Source organism: Panthera onca, chromosome A1 (genome assembly GCF_046562875.1).
Source record: "Panthera onca isolate mPanOnc1 chromosome A1, mPanOnc1 haplotype 2, whole genome shotgun sequence".
Lineage (NCBI taxonomy): Eukaryota > Metazoa > Chordata > Mammalia > Carnivora > Felidae > Panthera > Panthera onca.
The window spans coordinates 11762569-11787063 of record NC_138339.1 but is presented as its reverse complement, the minus strand read 5'-3'; the positions used below and the strand labels follow the sequence as shown (position 1 = coordinate 11787063).

Genomic DNA, 24495 nt, shown 5'->3' with positions numbered 1-24495 from the left:
GGTGTGCCTGTGTGAGTGGCTGGGGGGGGGGGGGGCAGGCAGAGAAGGCCAAGTCCAGGGGGCAGGACGGCCACCGTGGGGCTGACTTTTAACAGCCGGGAGCGGCAAGCAGAGACTTTGCATCCCTGCCAAGTGGAAGTCCAACTGCCCTGGGGGAGAATCCCAGGCAGCAGCGGGCTCCTACCAGTGGGAGAGTTCAGGCCTGAAGCCACAAAAGTCTTCTCTAACCAGAGAGCAAAGAAGCTGCTGAGAGTTCAGGAATACCCCTGGTTACCCTGAGGGCACACAGATGGTGTTAGGAACCACCCCTGCTTTGCAGGTTTGGCACCAGAGGGGAGGGAAGGAAAAGAGCTCTACAAAGACAGATGGGGGGGGGGGGGTGTCCAGTAGCTGTCCCATCTCCTGACTTCAATGGCTTCATTTGTTACGTAATCGTCCGCAGGGACGGAAGGAAACATGCCAAGTAAGATATGGGGAAATACGAACACAAATTCTTAAAGTGTTAAAACTTTTGAGAAATACAACAATTAGAACCCCTTCCTGTCTGAGGGGACATTGGGCATGTGTGAACAAGCATTTTGGAGCCGAATGACATTTTTACTAAGTCTGTCTTGGCCATGACCTCTCACTGGAACAAAGGGCGAGAGGGAGAGATGTGACATGCCCAGAGCCCCCACTGCATTCCTGATGGTGCTCAACCCTCCAGAATAGGACTTTGCCTAGACTGAAGAGAGTGTCTAGTAAACTTTAACAGCATGGCCTACACAGGCTTCCTGTTTGGGAGGCAGTTCCTTTTATTTTGAAGATGATGGTAAAAATTTAGAGATTTCCCAACAGTTACATGCTATGGGTTAGCATTTAATGAATGCATCACTTAAGAGCAACGCATTTAAAGAGGACTGCATTGGCTCACCGTCCTAGGTGCGAAACTTTTCTACACACACAGGGACCGTCCCCCGGACCCCACTAGCCTCACGTATCCAATTCCAACTACAAATGTAAAAAATGATCAGTCTTGCTTGAGTTAACACCCAGGCAGCTGACCTCTTCTTGGCCCAAAATACCTTGCCCTTGATTTTTCATTGACTGCCTATGTTCCTGGCTCTGGAATGTCATGTTAGGTGTGAAGGTGGTTTTATGGGGACAAAGAAGTTACAACATCCTACTGGGCTGGGACATACCACAGACATGGGAGAAGACATTAGATGAGTATTTAGCTTTTGGCTGAATTCTCAGAGCTCTTCAATGATCTCCAAATTAGAGCCAGAGTCAGAGTCGGCCATCACAAAGGGAAGCAAGCAGTTGCCGACATAAAGAGTCAAAGGAACGCTCTAAAAAGGCCAGTATGGTCCATCTCCTTGTGGAGAAGACATGTCCCCTAAGGTGCTTTGATGGCTTCTCTGTAATCACTCATGTCACGGAAGCCGGGAAGGACAAATATGTCTTGTTTTCCAATGCAAGTGGAAGGTATGGATGAGCAACGCCAGCCAACCCAAGTTTCAAAGCTGCACTGGAGAAATGTCTCCGACATCTAGGGCCACCTCTGTCTGCTGCCTCAGTTTTTCTCAAGCATTCCCCTCCCAGGACAGGGCTCCAGGGCACAAATGGTGTGAGAGACTGTGTGGGACATGTGCCCAAGGCCAATTGGCCTGCTTGGAATCCTGACTCTGCAATGAAGAAATTGTGGGGCTTGAAATAAATTACGAATCCCCTCTGTGCCTCAACTTCCTTGTCTGTAGAATGGAATAATAGTGGTACCTGCCACCAGGGGTCACTGTGAAAAGGAAATGAAGTGATAATAAAACAAGGGCTTAGAACAGTGCCTGAAACACAGTCTGTGCTAAATATGTCCTGTCATTATTAGGTATGTAATAGTAGACAGAAGAGAGACAGAAATAGAAATGTGTAGATTTCTAGAAAGAAAGACAAGAACACACGTTACCATTTAAAAAGTTACGCTGGTTTTCTAAAATTTGGTTGATTTCATGGATCCATGTTTGCCGGACACTTGGACTAGACGAATGCAGAGTGAAGGTCTCCACCACACCACCCGTCCTCGATGTCAGAGCAAATTTACAGGGATCGTTTTCCACGTTTTCCTCCAGGCAAAGGCAACTCACCTTAAAAAAATTAAAGCATTATTCACCATCTGACCGATGGACAGATAAACAAAATGCGGGCTATGGAATGAGTAAGGGAATACTACTCAGCCCTAAACAGAACAGTCTGACCTATGCCACAACTTGGATGAACCCCAAGGGCATTATGCGAAGTGAAATAAGCCAGTCGCAAGCAGATGGATACGGTTCTGATTTCATTTAGATGAAGTACCTTGAGTGGTCAAATTCACAGAGCCAGAGAGTGGAATGGTGGGTGCCAGGGGCTGGTGGGGGGAATGGGGAGTGGTGGTTTAATGAGCACAGAATTCTGGTTTTGCAAGATAAGTAGAGTCCTGGAGATGGACAGTGGTGACGGTTGATTCAACCATGTGAACGTACTTAATGTCCTTAATGCCGCCGAGCTGTGCACGGAAAAATGGCCAAGGTGGTAAATTTGTGTGTATTTTACTACAATACCAACAATGAAAGCACACGGATTCCCACCAGCTAGGTGCGATGTAAAGTTCATCCTACATCAAAACTGAAACAAACTTTTTTTGGTTGAGCCGTCATCTTTATTGCCTTGGATATCATCATCTTGATGCGTTTCAGTGATTCTCTTAACTCAGGGACAAGGGGATTCCCAAGAATTTAACTAAGTGCTTGAATATTAACTAGAAACGAGGGCTTGGGAATTACCGGTTTTCTGACTCCTTTATGACGACCCGGTGTTTGTGTATCCCTGACTTCTCTGCCCCAGAAATAAAATGACGCCATTTTAAAAACTTGACTATTGGGGCATCTGCGTGGCTAAGTCGGTTAAGCATCAACTCTTGATTTCAGCTCAGGTCATGATCTTACGGTTTGTGGATCTGAGGCCCATGCTGGGCTCCGCACCAACTGTGTGGAGCCTGCTTAGGATTCCCTCTCTCTGTCCCTCTCTTTCAAAATGGATAAACTTTGAAGAAAAAAAAAACACCAAAAACCCTGACTATTAGTATAACGCGTTATGAAATTATATGTGGTATCACATGTAAGACAGTTTTACAGAAGCAGGACATGGAAAAGAACATATAGAGGGTTTCTATGCTGCTGGAATGGAGTGGAGAGTCTGTCAGGAGGAAGACGTTCGGAGGACAGTGGGAGGCAGGAGAGGCCCGAAGCTTCATGCAGCCCAGTCCCGATGCCTCCCACGTCCTGTTGGGCAGAAGAGCCTCTCCCAGCCTGGAGGGAGGGGAAGCAGGGAGGCTGCTGCAGGTGGCTACCAGAAGCCTGACGGGGAGCTGGATGGTGTGGTGTCCCACCTGGGTGCTGAGACCTCAGGGCTCAGACGGTAGGAGGCTCTAGCACAGGGATGCACACCTCCCTTCTGAGCTCAGGGCTGCACGGCTGCCAACGTGGAAGGAACAGGGAGGGAGAAGTGGGTGAGCGGGCTGCATCTCCCAGGGACCATGTGCTAGGCCCTCAAGCCCCCTCCTCTGCTTTATTCTGTCTTGCCCTTGGTTTGTCCCGTTCATAGGACTCGAGGCCGTTTGCCATGATTTTACTTATGTTTACTTATGTGTACTTATTTGTGTTTCTCTTTCCTCAGAGAACAAGCTATTCCAGGGCACAGACGGCCTGTCTTATCTACCCCTGTGGCCCCACGCCCAGCTCTGATGGCTCAGTGTGTCCTCATCGGCTGGAGGCAAAGAATAAGACACTGGGAAAGCTTTCTGCTCTGGTCTTAGAGCAATATTCCACATCCGTGACTCTGAACTTAAGCTGTATGTGGTCACAGGAATGGTGGTACACAAGAACGAGCCCAGACAAGGTCTTCTCATCATGTTTAACCATGACGAGAAACGGCTGTGGACACACAGGGATGCGTGCAAGACAACAGCCACTTCAGAACGCAGACAGTTGAGGGATGGAGTGAATTTTTACAAGTTCTAAAATATCTGAGGAAATTCTCCAAACATTTAATAAACAAAGGATCAAGACATTTCATCACTGAAAAGGAAACAGTTCATCAGCGTGACGGGTCCGTGTGTCCACACAAACACACATTACCTTGATGCTGTTCTTAAACAGGAATCCCGGCATGGAGAAGCCCTTTTTTTTATCAAGTGGTTCACTGAAAATGACGATCTGCTCAAAGAGGAAAACCCGCCTCTCTTTACAGCGAGGCAGAAGTCCCGAGTCTTGGTCCGTGACCAAGAATGTGTCCTGCAGGAGCAGCTTGCCCTGGGCAACAATTTTACCCTAAAAGGGGGGGGGGGGGTGGTGCAAAGGAAGAGAAGAGAACATTGCATTCTAAGTTAAGATACAGGAAGTTCTGTTTCCTTTCTTGTTCCCATAGAATAATGTATATTTCTATTAATTTAAAGAGCTTAAAATTTTCTTTAATTATAATGAGTTCTTAGCCCCCAACAGAATAGTCATCTAGACAAAATTCTTGCCAACCTCTGTAGGAGTCTCTCGCCTCCGTTACAATCAAAGACAAGGTGGATTGAAAGTGTATAAATAGTTCACTGAACCAGGCTGTCAAGGTGCAATCCCTGCACCAGCTGCACGGGCACCCTGGCAGGACCCATTAGACCAGGTTGTCGAGGTACAATCCCTATACCAGCTGCACGGGCACCCTGGCAGGACCCGTTAGAAAGACACAGGGTCCTGTGCTTTCAGAAACCCTCCAGGAGATTGTGCTTTCTTGAGAAGCACAGAGCCCGAACTTTAAACCCTAATTCTCTAGTAGAACAGTAGGCAAGAAAAGCAAAAACTTGTCCTCTTTCCTTACTCAGTAGTTGAATTTTAAAAAATTCTGAATGTCTTTTAAGGTACTAATAGGCAATGTATAATATGCCTAGTCTGGCAACTCCTAGGGAAGTCTGGTAGAGTAACACTGAACACAGCGACCCTGAAGTCGAGCTCCCAGGGACGATGGATGTGCAAGGGGCCCCTCGCCTCCCACCACCTGCCGGGGAAGGAAACTCTGCTGTTACAGCACCAGAGGCTCCAAGAGACAAAGCAGAGTCCTGCCTGTTTCCGCCATCAGGCGCTGGGCTTTGAGCAGAGGAAGGTCCTCAAAAAGCAAATCAAATGCACCAAAAAAAGTTGAAAGAAAATATCAATCAGGTTCAAGTAAAGTGAGAGAAGACAGAAAACCAGGCAAAAGGATCAGCTTTCTACTGGGGAGATAAATAATCCAAGACCAGAGAAAGTGACAGAAGCCAGAGGGGTGAGTTTAAACAACGGGCGCATTACGTCAAATCCCTGCAGCCGCCCGACGTTCATCATGTCGTTGCACCGCTTGGGTACGATGCACATGACTTCCACCGCTCTCTGCAGGTGTGGGGGGGGGGGGTCAGGGAAGGGGGGGGAAGGAGAGAGAGAGAGAGAGAGAGAGAGCGCGCACATGAGAGATAGCACCAATGGTCAGCGCCCTCCGGGGAGGGCTGGTGTGCTCACCCTCACATCCACCCCCAAGTCCACCTCCCGACTTCCCTACCCCCTCGTGTACACAGGGCACATCCCAGTGGAGGGACTCAAGGCCCCAGGGACAGACTCCTCCAGGAGTGGGCTGCCTGGGAGACATGGGAGACATGGGGGGATTAGGGGAAAGCTGGGCCAGCACACTGGGGGGAGGTAGGTACCTCTAATTCTGATGTATCCAGGCTAGCTTTTTTGGAATACTTGAGGAAGTCCTGCAAGAAGCACAGAGAGAACATGATAGGGGCGATGATCACACAGCAGCTACGCAGCTAACCTTGTGAATCATTCCTGATGTGCCAGGCACCGGGGCAGGCGCTTGAGCTGCATGTTCTCAGTTCTTTCTCCCAATAACTTGGTGAAAAGATACCCTTACGTGGATTTCAAGCTGTAGCAGAGCAAAGTCAACCAAATCTAAGCAGGTAATGGCTCCTCTTTTACTCCAAGACAGCTCTGATCTCTGTAGATACCCAGCCTCCAAGTTATATATTCATATTCGAAGGAATCTCAATACATTTCAACAGTCACTTTTGTCCCAGAAAACCATGTGGCTTTGCCTTGAATCGTGCTTAGAAAGCTAAACCACTCAAGGGTCCTGAGCCCTGTCAGAGCCAAAAGAAGCAACAGGTGGGGACTGACATTTGAACTTAACTCAGGACCCCAGGAAGATGAGGGAACATATAAAGTCGACAGAGCCAGGAAAATGGTTCTGTGGTGAGGAAAAAGTTCACTTCAACTAACATTTTGATTCAGACCTTGATGTAAAGGTGCCTTATTAGATTTTAAGAAATTTACTCCGAAATATTTAAAATCAGAAGAAGACTGCTGGGTATTTTTTCACAGGAAAGAGTCCCTTCCCCTGCCCAAACTTCCTTCCCCTCACTCGTCTGGCCTTCTCACCAAACGCACACCCGACTCCCAGTCTGCGCCCAGCAAACCCTCACCTTCAGGAGCAGCTGGTACTTCATGATCCTCTGCACTGGTTTGATGAGCAAATCTGTGAGCTGCAGCCTGTGGCCAAGACGCTGCTTTAGGTCCTGGGGTTTTAAAGGAGAAAAGAAAGGTCTTAAGTGTTGTCTTTTAAAAGGCGGTTGTCGAGTCAGTCTAACGGTCGGAAATACTAGCTACATGGCAGGAGAGGCAGTGGGGAAGACGGCCACGCTGCACAAAACCCAACCAGGCCCGCACGACTTCTCAGAGTGGCCTCTTCAACGTCCGAGGGCTATTTCTAAAAGTCTTTTTTCCTTGTTTAAAGACCTTCTTTCAATTGCTTTCTTTTATTCATACAAACACGTTTTATTTTTAGGCTAAACGTTTAGATCATGAGTTATTCTGAATCTGTAATGAGCCTTAGGTTCAAAACTGCTTAAATAAACCCCTTTATTTTAACAATGACCCCAGTCTTCTGAAAGCTAAGGGAGTACACAAGCCCAGGCTGCACTCCTACTCATTTCTCTGACTTACAGGAAAGAAACAGGTTCAGAACTCTTATAACTGAGGCTAACTTCCTGAGACTTGCTTCGTTCCTGGCAAACATGATATTTTAGTTTTTGACATCAGCCTTAACAAAAGATTCAGAAATGCTTTGTTTCCATCTTGGGTCTTACCTCAAAAAAGGTATCAATGTATTCTGAGACAATGTGCTCAGACTTTGGTTTATTTTGACAATAAACTATGTACATGTGCAACCTTCTCTCCTAGGAATGAAAAAGGCAAACAGATGGGTTAGAACAACTGGAAGTTCAACTAGAATATAAGAGTACATGCACATTTCAGCACATTCATAAAGGAAATTTTCTTAAAACTGTGGTTCAGGCCCGTGGGAGCACATTCCAGATACATGACTAGGGTAGCATTCTGCTTTGTGGCTCCCAAAGCAGTCTGTCCTCATCACCCCCTTAGGAATTTCAGACCCCTCACTTTACCCGGCAAATAGCAACCAGGGGCAACAAGAGGACGGGGTTCTTGGTTTCAAATGAAGAATTACTGTCGCCCCTCCAAATGGCCCAGTGGTCTTGGGAAGTGTTGGTTTTAGCACGCAAGAAAAGTCTCTTTAATCTCAAACGCTGAAGGCAGGGAGACAGGTACCCAGCAAGCCATCCCTCAATCCGGTGATGCTCAAAGTGTGGTGTGCAGAGCTCTGGGGGCCCCTGTGGCCTTTCAGGGGATCCAGAGGGTCAAAACTACTTTCCAACTAATACTAAGATGTCATTTACCCCTTTCTTCGTGCTGATGTGTAAAACCAGCTGGCATCTTGGCAAATATTCACCCCCACACATTGGCAGAAGACTGCCAGTTTTAACGCAGAATGTCCCGGATTCAGTAATAAAAGTCCATTTTATTTAAACTCAACCATGGAGTATATATCTTTTTAATGTTCTTGTGACAAAACAGAGGTCCTCCCTCATAACACTTCTGGTGCATATGATGGGTTGTCTCAAGCAAAACCATTTGTGGCACTGAGCTGTGGGCTAAATTAATTGTTGGTTTTTGAGGACCGCCATTTTTACTTGAAAGAAGGATGGACACAAAATGTAATTACTTATACTTGGGTATCTGGCAGACGTTTTCTGGAACGTGAACAAAAGAAGCGTGTCGTTCCAAGGCAAACTGGCAGTATCTGTTAATAATAAAACTCTGAGCTGTCAAGGTAGAGAACTGTGGAAAACCCACACCTGCCACTGTTTTCTCGACAACACCTAAAGACTGGTCTAGAAAGAGGGGTGGTGACATGAACAATTCTGACTTTTTGATACTGTATAACAAAATGTCTCAGCATCTGGAAGATCTAACCTGGTGAACCAGTATTTTCCAACTGACCAATGCATGATCTCACAAGCTGGTGTGAGGGTGAAAGCCTGTAAATGCGAGCTGCCTCCATGGCTTCTGGCCTGACAGCAAGGGAGAAGTCCAGCAAGGGCTTGTCCGATTCCACATGGTAGCTGAGCTTTATGATATTGTCACTTGTTCGAGTTTTGGTGTAACATCTCAGAAAACTAGCCATAATTTTCTGAAAAGACTATCAAAATACTCGTACTTTTCCAGCTCTATCTGTATGAGGACGGATTTTTTTTTCATATATTTTAACCACAAAAAATTCCACAATAGAATGTAGAAGTAGATATAAAAAAAAAATATCCATCTGTTTTCTGTTAAGGCAGACATTCAAGAGGTTTGCAAAAAATGCCAAAACTCTTATCACTGATTTTTTTTTTTTTTTTTTACAGAAGAATTTCCTAAAGAGACCTTTAATGTTAACATATTTCAGATCTGCACATATATTTGGCTCCTATGCGAAAACTCCTGTATGTTTAGGTACATCACCGTCTTCACTAAACACGTGTTTGTCCACAGACAGACATCCCCAGATGTTCTGCTTCAGGTCTGCCTCTGGTCCTTCTGGCCACTCTGTACTGCCCTGAGCTAAACAGCCAGCTGGGGCTTGGTGACCAGGAAAGCAGGTCATTTGTGTCCAAGAGGGGGGCTTAATTCCAATTCGCTGACACTGCACGGTTTGATTTTATTCTCAACAGAAGAGCTTTTGTAGACTACCAGTGAGTTCTCCTTTAATCTGAAAAATCAGTTACTAAGCATGACCATATCAGAACAGAACATAAATAATGTTATTGTACTGACATGTTTAACAAAAAGGGATCCTAGTTTTTCTGGATCTTCAAGGCACTTCTCCAACTCTCCTAAAAAAAAGCTGAAATGAGAAGAGAAATATTAGAGCCATTTCCAATTTGGCCTTCTGATTTTATTTTTATTAAAAAAAATTTTTTTTAAATATTTACTTATTTATTTTTGAGAGAGAGGGAGAGAGAGAGGCACAGAGTACAAGCAGGGGAGGGACACAGAGAGAAGAAGGCACAGAATCTGAAGCAGGCTCCAGGCTCTGAACTGTCAGCACAGAGCCCGATGTGGGGCTCGAACTCACAAGCTGTGAGAGATCATGACCTGAGCTGGAGTCGGACGCCCAACCGACTGAGCCACCCACGTGCCCCTGGTCTTCTGATTTTAGACTGAGGTTTATATTTCAAAGTAGTCTGTTTTGACACGATCAACTGGAAAATGTAAGGTATGCACTTAAGAAATGTAATGTGCACAAAAAACATTTTGTTAGGACAGAAACCACAAGAGACACACAGTTAAAAAAGACAAGGCAGAATGAGACCATCCCATGACTGGCAACCTTTCCTTCTCTTGGACAATCCACATTTTTTGTCTCATTTTTCTTAAGGACGTAAACAATAATGTATCATGGCCGAATACTGAGAAAAAAAATAAAGGTTTCCAAGATGATTGCTTGTTTTTATTTCTGAAAACTTGAGATTCATATTCATTCTATGATAATTTTTAGGGAGCTCAGATTGGGTAAGAATAGATGTAAAATACTGAATATGTTACCTGTGTCAGTTTTATAAAGTTTTCTTAAATACTATCCAAATTAGCCTCTAGGTTAGGAGTATTAGCTCCCATTAAGACAGAAATCAGGTGTAAGCACAGAAACAGAAGAGCTGTGCACAGCCGCTCTTTTTCCCTTCTGGGCCACAGCTGACTTTAAGACATCGGCCCACCTTAGTGATCACTTACCCACGCTGATATTTATGTGTGCTATTTTATTTTTTTACTTAAGGTTTTTTTTAAAATTTATTTTGAGATATATAGAGAGATAGAGCGCGTGGGGGGAAGCAGAGAGAGAGGAAGAGAACCCCAAGCAGGCTCTGTGCTGATTGCACAGAGTCCAATGTGGGGCTCAAACCCACAAACCGTGACATCACGACCTGAGCCAAAGTCGGATGCTTAACCGACTGAGCCACCCAGGTGCCCTGTTTGGTATTTTATTAACCCGCAAACCAGCACATCAATGAATGCTATGTGGAAGTTTCTAGCAGTTGGGGTTTTAAGATAGCTCTGCACCCTGTGGCAGGCCCCACCTCCAGGTGGTCGTCCCAGGAGCACTGTGCCGTTTTCCCCTCCCGTCACAGCTCCCGAACCAGACCTGGAAGTGGCAGACTAGAGAGTGGCACCAAAGACCCCTTCTTACACTTAGATTCGCTGTAGTTTCTTGGGAAGTCTATGAATTACGCTGTGTCTGAAGCTGACCATTCTGTATTTAGTAGTCCAACTGAGTTAGATACTATGGGGTAATAGGAAAATGATGACCCTGTACCTGGGTTCAAAGGTTTTACACTCTATTAGGACAGATACATTTAGAAGTAATAAAACACTACTTGATATACCTACCACGATAACCCCTCCTTGTATCTGCATAGGATTTTACAGTTTAAAAAGCACATTTATGTATGCTACCTGCAAAGAGGAGGGAGCGCGTCTAATTGACAGTGATCATTTGACCTGGGCTTCGAAAGTGATGGGAACGTGTTCTAGGCCGAGAGGACAGGAATGCACATAAAAACAGGAAAGCAGGCGGCCAATCTAGGTCATGGGAACAGAACAGTGCAGCTGGAACATCCCACAACAATATCAACAGCTGGCGTTAAGCAATCCGCAAATGGTTAAGGATTTTTAAAATTAGGAGTAAGGTGGGGCGTCTGGGTGGCTCAGTCGGTTAAGCATCCAACTCTTCGGCTCAGGTCACGATCTCATGGTTTGTGGCATGGAGCCCCATGTCGGGCTCTGTGCTGACAGCTTGGAGTCCGCTTGGGACCCTCCCTCTCCCTGTCCCTCCCCTGCTCGTGCTTGCTCACTCTCACTCTCTTTCTCTCAAAATAGATAAAATAAACTTAAAAAAAATCAGCAGTAAGGTGACCTGAAGGGGCAAATGTATTGTGGTACCAGCCCCCCTGTGGATCTCCTCCTGATGAGGACGGGTGCGACAAGGTAGTGGGGCTCAAATCTGATTTTCGTGTGCAGTTATGTCTACTTTTTTCATTAAAATTCTTGGAAAAAACAGTATCTTGAAAGCCCTCTAAAATAATTTGTAATTATTCAACAGATGGCTGCAATTCTAATTAGAAACTTTACTGAAGCTTACTCTACATAGATGTTGTTCTGAGCACTTTACATGTTACCTCAGTCTCCCTTCACCAAAAACCCCGTGCGGTGGATGGTAAGACTATGAACTGCATTGTGCAGATGAAGGCCGGAGACACAGGGAAGGGAAGCAAATGGCTCAAGGTCAGGACTAGGTTCTGAACTCAGGCAGTCAGGCCAGCCACCCCCAGGCGGGCTTCCCGGATGGACCAGCACACAGAAGAGACTCTTCCCCTGGCCACGAGATGCTACCACAAAACCCCTTGGCACATTGTATTTCCTTTGCACCAGCTACCTCCACGAGGTTACAGGTAATAAAAGGAAGCGAACCGGTAAACACCCGTTACCATCTGCCTGACACGATGCAGTTTGGCAAGGGAGGACGCTGGGTGGGCACCATCAGGCATGGCATGCATTTTACGTACTCTCTGTGCCAGTCATAAATCTGATGGATGTTGCCAAATACAATCTTGTCCTTTCCTTTCATGTCATCAGGAACACCATCTTCTTTCATGAGAGCCATGTAGCCCTGTGAGCATTTACAAATAAGTTTGTTTCAGTGAACGTATTGGAGTCAGATAATGATTTATGGATCAACGCTCATAAAGAACAAAACAGACATATGCAATGCCTCACAACCCTTTCTTTGTTTAAAAACAAGCAAAAATCCTATATGAAAAGTGTCTTTCACTGGCACCACATGTATGGTCATACGCCATGCCAAGATTTTCTCTCCTTGAACTATTGGGAATTAATAGATCCAAATTCTTCTAAGGAACTGAAGACATTTAAATGTAAATGGTTTCACAAAAACAAATCATCTTATCAGCTTGTAAACATTAAATATTTGGCCAAAAACATATCTCCTCTGTTCTCAGCATAATATAAACAGATTTCCTTTTCTTTTTGGATTATCTACATACTTCGTTAAATGAGAATTTAACAACATTCCTTTCATAAATTGATTTTTTAACAGCAGTTGATTAAATATGTTGCTAAAATGTGGCTTACAACTTCCATTTAACTTGAATGGGATTCAGCCTTGACTGGAATCTCTTAAGAAATTCAAGTTACTTATTTTACTGTTAACAATAACCGCAGACACATTGAGCTTGCTACATCTTTGGTTACACAATTAACTGTAAAAGCTGTTACTTTTAATGGAATGAACACCCAAAAAGTATCAACCTAGATATAGTTACAAAGCTGAAAGAACGGTAGTATCTTATGGTATAAAAACAGCTTTCTGCTGAGTTGAGTTTACAAATATGATTACGCCCTGAACTTCAATGCCACGGATAAGCCTGGAGATGGCCTGGATCCAGTATGGGTGGCACTGGTTTTGTCATGGCTCCACAGTGCACAGCAACTTCTGGGCAATAACGATAGTGCGTATTTCTTCTGTGAAAAGTATAAGTAAGTGGCCTAGTGCTGTGACAGAGCAGCCCCGAACCCAGGTGGATCCAGGATGGATCTGAAGCCACAGCCGGCCACGCTGACTTTTTCCACCACTGACGCTCTCCTGTTTCTGCGGGGATATCCACTTTTGTAAATCATTAAGGGCAAGATCCCCAAATAATAAATGCAGTGGTTGGCTAAAATAATTTAAAAACTTAACTGTAAAAAAAGATGACTATGTCAAAGATGCGTTATGTGAAAAAAGCATTTAAAGGTGAATACAGATTAAGATAATTGGCTAAATTTCACTTTTCACAAACTTAGTTTTCTTGGGGGGGGGGTGTCAAATGTTTTTAAAGCTTTTGAGAAGTTATTGGTGTGTCATGTTTGATACTCCCTTGACAACTCTCGGTGTCTGATATAGGTTATTAAATCTCTGAAAACACATACCTCAACCACACAGCCGAGGTCCCGCACATAGTCACGCTCTGTCTCCACTAGTTCTTGCAAAACATAGCTGGAAAGAGAGAGAAAAACGAGTGTTAGGACCCCAACTCTTCATTCTCTAAATGAATTCTTTAGCACTTTGCTTTTGTCAGGTCAGACTCCTGCTGGGACCGGATCTGTAATGTATCAAATTTACACAATTGGGTCTCTAATTCTTTTTTTTTTTTTTTTTTTTTTTAATTTTTTTTTTTCAACGTTTTTTATTTATTTTTGGGACAGAGAGAGACAGAGCATGAATGGGGGAGGGGCAGAGAGAGAGGGAGACACAGAATCGGAAACAGGCTCCAGGCTCCGAGCCATCAGCCCAGAGCCCGACGCGGGGCTCGAACTCACGGGCCGCGAGATCGTGACCTGGCTGAAGTCGGACGCTCAACCGACTGCGCCACCCAGGCGCCCCAATTGGGTCTCTAATTCTTGAATGTCCCAAATCACTTACAGGTTCATGTACATGACCCATGACCGCTGTGGACTCTGATCACATATACAGACAATAAAGAGAGGCTTAGACATAGGTTTGTCATAAAGGCATAACGTTAAAGGAAGCAAGTTTGTTTTGTTTTGAAACAATTATTTTAAGTTTCACTGGACATGTAAGAAAAAATTTTAACTCAGATATTTAAAGCCTTGGGTCTGACCACTCATAACTGTTTAAGGCCTCTCCGATAAGAGGAGACAATCAGTTGCTCTGAAAAGCAAACCGCCTCGGCTGGCCTTGAAAAGTCTGTTGGTCTGTTCATTCGACCAGCACTGAGTGGGCATCTCGTACCAGATACAGACTGCTTGGAGAGAGCACTCAGTAAAATCCAGTATCTGCCCTCACGCAGCATACAAGTTTTCCCTCTTCTCCAAAGGCAAGTTTAAACCTTTTGTAATGTTTTTCAGGACTCTTTTTACCGTAAGCAGCTTTACTGGAACTGAGACGCTATCAGGAAGGTGTGTTTGAAAAATATTCAAGTGTTTTGAATCAGATTACATCTGATTTTATGTTGCTTTCTTTTCCTTCACAACTATACGTATGATAGAAAGCACAGCGCTTTCTCCCTAGAAGTGACAAGGGACATGCGTGTATCGTTTATAAATAAAGTACAACATGCAAATAACAAAAACTAGAGCTATAGGGGCACCTGGCTGGCTCAGTTGGAAGAATGTGTGACTCTTAATCTCGGGGTTGTGAGCTCAAGCCTGACGCTGGGCATACAGCTTATAAAACAAAACAAAACAAACGAACAAACATTTTTCCAAACTCTAAGAAAAACAAACAAACAAACAAACCACAAACACCTGCAGCTAAGGCTTACTGCACCCTTAAGAGGTTCTGAGAGAATTTCAAACATATACACAATTATTCTAAGAGAGACCCTGGATCTCCGGGTTGCCCTGATTCAGAGATGAACCCCAGTCACATTCTTGAAGGCGACAAAGACCAGAGCACAGCCGACAGTGACACTGGAAACATCTCTTACTGCCGTCTCTTTAAGGAGCTGGATTTCCTTTCCTCCATCTCATCAATGGGCGAAGAGGAGGAGAGAAGGGAGTTGTCGGAAGGGTTGAAGGAGGGGCTGCTACTGTCTCCCTGGTCAACAAGGAGTGAGCTGGGCCGGTCCTCCAGAGCCTGAAAGAAAACCAGACCACCAGTCATGTTTCCAGCCTACAGTCCACGAGGCTGAAATTAGGATCGGAAAATCTCATAAACCAGAAAATACAGAAAGCCGGACTATAAAATGAGAAGATCCACATTTGTGATATTACACGGTATTTGGTAACAAAAACCCCCACTATTAATACCAATAATGGAGCAAGAGGAGCTGGGTAAATAAGTCAGAACAAAGAGGACAGTGAATTTATACGCATTAATACATTCTATTCTTTGTCACCAAATAATTAGAAATGATACAACTTGTGTACAGCAGAGCATTGCACCCATCTCTGGACGTATCACGAATTTCGAAAGTAGCCATTTTCTTCTCGGTTATATTCCTGTCCAGCGCGTGGAACCTTCTCCGTCAGGCCAGCCGACCCCAGGCACATCACCGGGGTCCCTTAGTGGTGGCTACATGGCAACATCAGCGTTCTGCGTTAAAGAACGTGGGCTTTGTTTCTTCATTATCCACGAAGCCTTGACTCCGCGTCAGTACCCACAGATCGCCCAGCGAAACGGATCTCTGTTTCTGGACACTTGCAACCTCCCTCCTCTTGGGCAGCAGCAGCCGTCATGCTGTCTCGATGACGCATCCTAGACTCTCACTCCCCACTGGATTTTGGTTTTCACGAGTGACTGTTTTCAGTGTCGTATGCCCTGCGGAACCTTGAACAGAGCTCTGCGGTGTGGTCAACACATCTGACTCGGAAGTGGACTTCTGCCCCTGGATTAATGTAACAACGATTAGCGGCTGATTGCTTTCTCGTTGGTACATATTAACTGTGCTTCTTACCCTGAATTCCTAAAGCTCCTAGGGGTATGGGTTACGGTTCTTTTAAAATTTCCCAAGCACCCAGCTGGAGATGCAGAGACGATCAAGGGGTAGTTTATCAACTGAACTGGGAAAGTGTGATTAGCTTATCTTCAAACAAAAAGTTCAATACAAACTTCAGGACATTTAACATTTCCTATCAAATCAAAACCGTCAATGCTCGTCCAATTTTCTCCCCTTGAGGGTAGCAGACCAGTGCGGGCTTTGTCACTAAGCACAGCTCTAAGGACACAAAGTCTGTCCATGTAATTTTGTTCACCAAACCCACGGAGCTGTGGAAACATACCAACTGCTGTGCTTATTTGTGATAAACCGTCAAGGAACGGGGCTTGATGAGAAAACAGCACTCTTATTTTTAAGTAAATAGTTATTGACCTTTACTGGAAGCCAGCACTCTGCGGGAAATAGCAGGGCTTTGCTCTGTGCTCATGGATCACGGCGACAGGGGTCTGGAGGAGGACGGGGTGCTTCGCACTGTCTCCCGTCTAGGTCTGCAAGGAAACAGCTGATACTTGTTGGATTCAATTCTGCTCCTTTCAATGGTGATAAAAAAGAAAGAAAACCAAGAAGATGTCTGTAGATGTCCCTTCAAACAGAGCTGCAAGCAGGGTGCTTCACTGGGGTGTGTGAAGCTCTGGTCTCCGGCTGGCGGAGCGGCTGTCTGGACCCCAAAGGACAGAGGTGCCAGGCGTGAACCCAGCTGGGCAGCCGGAGAGGGTGCAGACGCCCCGGCGGACACGATGGTGGTTTGGTGTTCCTGCCCGCCAGCTCGCACACAGGCGGCGTGACCAGGGAAAGGCCACCACGGGACTGAAACTCCTGGGACGTCACAGAGTCGGATGGATTATCTATCTGCGAAGCACCACGGGTTTGGTGGTGTATTATGGGCAGGTTTCCTCTGTTCCTTAGATGCAGGCAGGTCTGCACAGACAATCCATCTCCTCTAAGGTTAGTTTTGATAAATTTCCAGGTTGTGAAATTGACTTTCAAAGAGCTTAACAGAAGGTGTTATGGTTATTTTAATTTCCTTAGTTTGCCACTCCCATATAATTCCATGTTTTGTGAATTTGTGCCTCCTATTTTCTTGAGAAGGTTACCTGATGTTTATTACTTCTTGAAAGAACACGTTTTTGGTTTTATTTATTGTTTTTCTGTTTTCCAACTCATTAATTTCTCTTGCTCTTCTAGTATTCTTGAGGTAGATGTTTATTTCACTTATTTTCATTCTTTCTCAGATCTCCCTTTATATTTCAATCGACGAAGAAAAGAAAACCCCAGGGTCAAGTTCAAACAGTCGCTGTGGCTGTTGGCCACTGCTGCCCTACTGCCAACGACGTGCAGGCAAGACGCATCCTCTTCCAAATCCTGGTAGGATCAGGAATGTGGGGATGAGAGAGAGAGGCCGAAATCCCAGGAAATAGTTTTCACGGTAGTTTTTATTTTTCCGACGGACTCAGCAGGTTTTAGGGTTAAGTTCAGGTGCCTGAACATCACGCTGCACAAGAGCTGAACAGCTTCTTCCCAGTCCAGTTAAGCTAACATGTAGCTTTTGAAGGGTAACTGATTCAGTGTGCAAATTCTACTACCAAGGCGCTACAGCCTGAGAGGTCACCCATAAGAAAACGGGGGCAGATGACTATGCATCTCTGGCACGTGATAAGTGTGCAGGGGGAGCTCAGGGTCACGTGAGAGGGCAGGCTAAAGGGTATTAACATGATTCAGAGTTTTCATTGACAAAAAGCAGTTCTCGTTTGACATCAGAGGATTAGTGACAGGAAATCAACACACAGCAATGTGTCCCTTGAGCCAGAAAAAGAGGGCAGGATCTAGATTACATTCCATGGACAATGAAGAGGGGGTGAGTCCATCCCAAACAGCATAAATACGGTCCTTCCACCAGGGAAAGGGCAGGCATTAGTGACTCTGCCCATGTGGATGGGACCTTGCTAGCAGCGTAGCAGCAAACAGCACTTGTACCGAGCGTAGAGCTAAAAGACACAGGCTCAGAGAGCCTAAGCGTAAGCAGCAGTGTTTGAACACAAGTCTACCTGACTCCAAAACCTACGCCCTTTCCACGACGCCAAGAGCTTTAGGCCTGTTAACTGAAGGAGAAATGTAAGTGAGTAGAAAGAACTTAGTTTCGACTGGTAAAGTTCAATGCCTTAAAACTGAGAATAAGGAATAAAGCAGTAAGAGCTGAACGAAACCGTGTCGTAGACCTCCTCTGCATTGCAAGCGTATCTGAATTAATCAGAAACCAATCTCTGTCCACTTAAAATGGAATGCGATGTCAGTACTTGCACAATGATGGCCTGGCAGGGTGACAAAGAGTTGCCCTCAGAGCATTGCTTGGGAAAACTATTTCAATTATTAGACAAGAATAATTTTAATGATCATATAACTGAGGAGTATAAATGACTGTTTTAAAAATGTTTAAGGGTGTTTGAAAGCTCACTGGGTACAACTTAAGTACCCTTTGTTTAGACCATCAATCAAGTTGTCTCAAAGAGACAGCCAGGATGTGCTTCAGTGCAGTTCAAACTGCAATGATCCCAAATTCTTGACCAGTGGGGTCAAGTTCTTGGGTTATCTACCAAGTACTAGCAACCTTCCTAACTTCCAAGCCCATCATGTCACTTTCAGAACATGACTGCCTGAGAAGAAATTCCAGTGATGGTGGAGTGAGACAGTCTGGAGCTTTTCTTGACAGAATCCCCACTTGACTGAGTCAGCCATAGTTTCATTAGTGTGGAAGTGTCTGAAGGTGTGCTGAGGGTCGGTGGTACCAGAGATAGGTTGACAGTTTCTTTTGCAGTCTCTGATGATTAGAATGATCAGATGATTGATTAGAAGCTGTCTCGGGGTAGAAGAAATGGGAATGATCTAACATTACCCAGTTAATACCTGATGGAAGGAAGATAAATATCTAAACTTAAAAAGTATACTCTTTGATCTGGCAATTCCAAGGTCGAAAATCTACCCTACAGACACAACCACGCACACATAGCCAACATGGGTGTTTACAGTAGTGCAAAACTGAAAACTTTATACACACACACATACACACGTACGTATTATTACTAGGGATGTATTTAAATAAATTATAGCATAATGAGGTCTCTGCTCCTTCGTGGCTGGTTGTTTTTAAACTCTGTGGCTTTAGTTTTTTCATGTGTAAAATAAAATGACAATAGTGTGTACCTACCTCATTGGACTTCCAATATGTTAATATATGCTCAGCACTTAGAATGGGGCCTGGGTTAGAGTAAGCCCTCAGGAGATGATCACTGCCATCTATACAGTGGACTACTGTGCAGCCAGTACAAAAAATGAAGTAAATATGTATGTACTGATGTGGGAAGATCCTCAAGATATACTAAGTCTCAAAATCTTAAAAACTCCACAAATCCACTCTGAAAGAAAGAGCAGGCACAAGCATCCTGTCCCTCTCACCTCCCCGCATATGTGTGCACCTGCCGAGAAAACGTCTGTAGGAAAATCTACCAAACTGGTCACAGTGGTTACCTCTGGAAGATGGACTGGTAAGAGAGGCTGGGGGCTTTTATTTTCAGAGAGGTGACGTTTAAATGATATTAAGTCACTTTACAGGAGTTGTAGGATATAGTAATGTAAATGTTGTTGCCAATAATGGTTTTTCCATCTCATAGGAAAACTGAAGAAACACAGAATTGCTTTGAATCAGTTAGAAGCAATGCACACCTATCTAACTTCAAATCAGTATTGTTGACTTTGGAGCTTTTATTAAACAAATCCATGTTGACCAACTGGAAATGCAGAGGTCACTCAGAAAATAAAGCCCTTACATAATAATGCATGCTTTTCTCTCCTGTACACTGTAAATCCGGAAGAAAGACCTCAGAGACAGCAAAAGAAACTGTCAACCTATCTGTGGGTACCACTGAGCCTGGGCACACCGTGGACGAGTGGGGCCGACCCGACCCGACCACAGCCGTAATGGTGTTAGCACTGCTATCAGTGAGGGTGCAGGAATGGATTATAATCTTGGCTCCTGGGAGGGACCTCCAATCTCCTGGGATATCTTGCTTGACAGGAATGTTTGTTTACAGAGGGGCCTCGGGCCAAGACAGAGCGTCTATGCCAACGGTATGACTCTTGCTGGGGGCTTTGGGCCACGTGGGGTCCTGATTTCTGGAGGGGCAGGGGACAAAGGGGAGCCACGCAAGCAGTCAGTCTTGCGTACATGACTGAGCTCAAATAAACACTCTGAACACCAGGGCTCGGGTTTGCATCCCTGGCTGGCCAGACTCTCCGTGTGTGACATGCAATGACGTCAGACACCACTGTCAGGACAGGAGACGTCAGCACTCTGCATGACCCTACCGGGAGGGGACAGCTGGAAGCCTGAACCCTGAACCACAGCTGCACCCTGCCCCGTGTCACCTCCTCCCTGGCTGACTTGAATCTGTCCTTTCACAGTATAAACCACAACTGTGGGTACAATGCCTTCTCTGAGTTCTGGAAGTCGTCCAAGCCAATGACTGAACCTGAGGGTGATGTTGGGGACCCCCAAACTCGCAGGGTGGTCAGAAGGGAGGGTGGCCTTGGGGTCTCCACCTGTGTAACACGCCCCAAGCACATTCAGCAGCCCCGAGAGCGGTTTCCAAAGCTCAGGCTCGCTCTGTCTGGGAAACCTTACCATCTTGCTCTTCACGAGTTCTTCAATCGCACTCACGAGCTCGGCCGCACTTGGCGTTTCGGAGCTGGTGGGCCGGACTAATAACCGGGAAGAGGCCTACGGAAGAAGTTAAGAAAAAGAAAGGGGGGAGGGGGAATGCCTCACATTAGTCACCGGACAGACAGTAAATTCTCCTGCAAGCTCAAGCTCTTTTTCAAAGTAAGTCCAGACAAAAAGACCACAAGTTTGTCTTTGTTTGCATTTATTTAAAGTCATCCTTTTAAATTTACAATATTCTGACATGAAATATTAAATAAAACCTGTCTGGGATACATGTGGAAAGCAGACAAAGTCTGTTTTTAATCCTCAGTCGTGTAACATCATAATATTTTTCAAAAGAGGTGACTGGGCACGGGGAGATTCTTACTATAACTTTGGCAACTGCCAGCAAGGCTAGTGGCTAAGCAAAAAAAAAAGTACGGAATCTGATCAACGGAAGAATGAAAGGCTTAAGTTCTAATGAGTGAATCCTTAAATAACCCAGAAAACAAAACAGGATACTAAAAACGGCTTTCCTGTGTTTATGGGGTTAAAAGAAAGAAACAAGAAAGAAAAGGAAAGGAACCAGGGTGCACTGACCAGACAGGGCAGAGGGGGACGAGCTCACCATTTTCTGTGCCATCCATTTCCCCAATGATTAGTGCAGAGTACAGAAGATCTGTGGCCTCACAAGCTACCAGATGCCATTTACGGCTAGAATCAGGGTGTACAGGGGGTGACAGTTAAGGAATTTCAGGGAGGGACTACTGAATTCAAGTTTCAGTAATTAGCAAACACGGCGTGTTTGCAGATTACTCGTGCCATCAATTAACTGGAGACTAGAAGAGGGCATAATATGAACCTTGCTTCATATTAAGGACAGCAGAGAAGCATGCGACACACGGCTAGCTGTCCTAACGATGCATTTCTCACAGTAGACAGATATGGGTTTGTACATTCACAACAAGGCTTTTACATATGTGGATCCATGTATGCGCTTTGCAAAACAAATGTTGGTTTGGTCTAATGAAATCTGGAGTATGGGGTGAAGAAAACGAAGAAAAAAATTCAAATGGAGAGGTAAGGAAACTGAGCCAAAACAGACACAGAACACAAATCAACATAATGCTGCAGTGAAAGTTTACAAAAAGAGAAAACAGAACAAAACAAAATATTAGTCACAAGGTAATATACTCGCTGGGAATATCACTACAGATTTTTGCAAATGAAGAGCTGCTACTGATAATACCCAATGAGGTAACGCAGCAACTGATACATGATTCTAGCAAACCAAAGTACACTGTGCAATCCACTCTCCAAATGGAGAAAAACACTCTTCTTGGGGGAACAAGTCAACCAGGCCCTCCACCTCACTTTGGCTAACCATCAGATTTGAGAAATGTCAGTTCTGTGCTTTAAAAGAAGGTATCACTTAGAATGCCACAAAACAGTTTAGGAATTGTCTGAGAAGTGACGCATTCCCATTTCCTGCCGAGGCTACTCTGTGCAGGGGGCGAGGTCCTCTGTCACCTCCCCTCAGCTCCCGCAGCACGCAGCCAGCACCTCAGATGCCCCCAAACTGCAGACTCCAACCCAAGCCACGTCCTCAGCCAAGACCCGCAGCGCCCTGACCGCGCACTCCGAGCCACAAAGCGGGAGGAGGCGGGAGACGGCTGCCCAGGCTACGACTGCGTAGTCGGCCTCGGCCTCACACTTGTCGGTCACGGGGCCGGGGCAGAGTCCAGATCATAAAACACAGGCAGTCCAGCAAATGACCGTGTTAGCACAGAGGAGGGAGTCAGGGAAGGAAAAAGAGGAAGAATGGGGAAAATAATGAAAACAGATATCTGTTTTACTCAGAAAACTTCGTTACTGCCAAAAAAGAAAAGGTCTCCGGTGATGACTTCATAGCATGGTTTTCAACACCTGCCAGTCTTGGGAAGCACACCGGGGCCAGAACGTAAGGGGATGTATGAGCCAGTTACCAGCTTTCCATTTTGATACTTTAGGGCTCTACACCTGGGATGCACAAAGTTGTTGTAGATCAGGTAAGAACTAACCAAACAAACAAAAACCCAAGATTGGTTTGAAGCCTCCACATACACCTGAAGAGGAGACTCATGGTTGTAAACCGATTCCTAGACCCTGGCACCTGTCCCTGCACCCCAGGTGACCCTTGGCACTAACGGCAGGCACGCTGGGGAGACCAACTGGACAGCAGCACCACGTCATCTGGAAACAACGCCCGTGTGCAAAAACACCTAGCAGAGAGAGCAAGAAGGCCTAGTGTTCACTCAGGGCTGCGACCCCCAAGACTGCGTGAGATTTCTCTGACTCCTGTCTCAGGGACACTGGTCAGTACAGTAAAAAGAAAATAAAGTTACTTTAGAGGCAGCACTTACTGAAGCATTATTAAAAATGCAGTGAACGTGTCTGTAGGAGAAACGACACGTGCTGGCCCACTGCTTGCTCTAAACTGACTCTGGTATTCCTACGTGTGGGGTGAAAACAGGCCGCACAGCTTCCCGCCGCCCGTTCTCAGCCCTGCTGTGACGCTGGTGCTAGGTGGCGGGGCCCTTACCTTGTCGTCCTGTGAATCCGGCTGCAGCAGGCTGTGCTGTTGGATGGCCATGGGCGGGGGGAGGGGCACGGCGTCGGCGCCCTCCTCCCCTTCCTCCTCCCCGCAGCTCTGCATGCCCGACGAGGAGGACTTAGAGAGTGTGCCGCTGCTCAGGCCCTCGTTCCGGCCCCTCTGAAATCAAACCAGTGTCCGCGCGTCACGTTCCAGGCCCGACTGTCAACATCAGGTCACAGACAGAGCCCTAAAAGGTGAACTGGGGGGAGTGTGGCCGGCACAGGAACGGAGGGGAGAGAAATCAGGAGCAAGCTCTTTCCACCCCCGATGGGAACTGCTCATCCCTTCCTGCACACCAGCTACCTTGCCTGCAGACTCGGACCGGAGAAGGGCTCCCCCGCGCGTGTCTTCTGAAGAGACCGCCAACATTATCCGTTAGGCTTTGAACACATCTCGTCGTCCACCACCACCCCCTCCCCGGGGACCAGTTCAAAAGCCTGAACCCTGAATAACTCTCATTCAGTTCCTCTCGTCTACTTCCATTTTGTTTCTGATAACTTGCTAGAATAAAATTCACTGAAACTATAATGGCATGAGGACTAATACAGTTCAAAATGCTCTGGAAGAATCTGAATTTAGTCTCACATTACTTTTACTCGGCTTTCACGTTTAGAAAAGTTGTCAGTTTTATTTCTACTAAGAGGACACAGATGTAGAAAACAGACAGATGAGGACATAATAAACCACATTACTGAAGTGAAAACCCAGGGCAGAACGTGCCCAGGAAAAAAGCAGCAGAAAACCCATGTCTGCAAAACAAATTAAACGATACAAATCTTATCCTATCTGTCTGCCTTTTTCTTTTTTTTGAGGGAGCTGGGTGGGGCTGGGGGTGGCGGGCCTCAGTTAAAAACTCTGAGGGCCCCTCACTGCCACCACCAGCCCGACAGCCTAGCCTGGGGGTCACGAAGGGATTCGGTTCCTTGCGGTGTAATTTAAAGCTCCCACCCCTGAATGAAAAGGGAACTTACAAAAATTCCCGGCTGGCAGATACCCGTGTATCTGTAATGACATGGGAACGATCCAGTGTTTACTGGTTAGCAAAGTAAGCTCGCCCTGTGTCGGCTGGGGAGGACAGATGTTAAGCATGAACTGAGGACACCCACACCCCTCTGGCCCCTGCACGTCTAAAGCTGGGGCCCTGCCAGCGCAACACCATGGTCTAGGCCGAGCTCAGGGACGGCCTGCACCTTCGCAGCTTGAGCGGCACCTCCTGGCTTG

General features: G+C 45.8%; 1 protein-coding gene across 4 annotated transcripts in view; it reads right to left on the bottom strand.

Annotated features, from left to right (window-relative positions):
• The window catches only part of TRIO (trio Rho guanine nucleotide exchange factor), a 355586-nt gene that overhangs the window by 17772 nt on the left and 313319 nt on the right, over positions 1-24495 (bottom strand). For all 4 annotated transcript variants that reach the window (XR_013554624.2, XM_060634370.3, XM_060634366.3 and 1 more), the window contains 12 exons: positions 23221-23391; positions 20622-20717; positions 14936-15084; positions 13416-13482; positions 11993-12096; positions 9207-9276; positions 7178-7267; positions 6515-6607; positions 5735-5785; positions 5346-5423; positions 4152-4343; positions 1943-2120 (listed from right to left, as the gene is read on the bottom strand). Coding sequence is in view for 3 of the 4 variants with exons in the window: in XM_060634370.3 (XP_060490353.1) it covers positions 1943-2120; positions 4152-4343; positions 5346-5423; positions 5735-5785; positions 6515-6607; positions 7178-7267; positions 9207-9276; positions 11993-12096; positions 13416-13482; positions 14936-15084; positions 20622-20717; positions 23221-23391 (1339 nt within the window). In the remaining variant the exon portion in view is untranslated. The remainder of the gene's footprint in view (positions 1-1942; positions 2121-4151; positions 4344-5345; positions 5424-5734; positions 5786-6514; positions 6608-7177; positions 7268-9206; positions 9277-11992; positions 12097-13415; positions 13483-14935; positions 15085-20621; positions 20718-23220; positions 23392-24495) is intronic.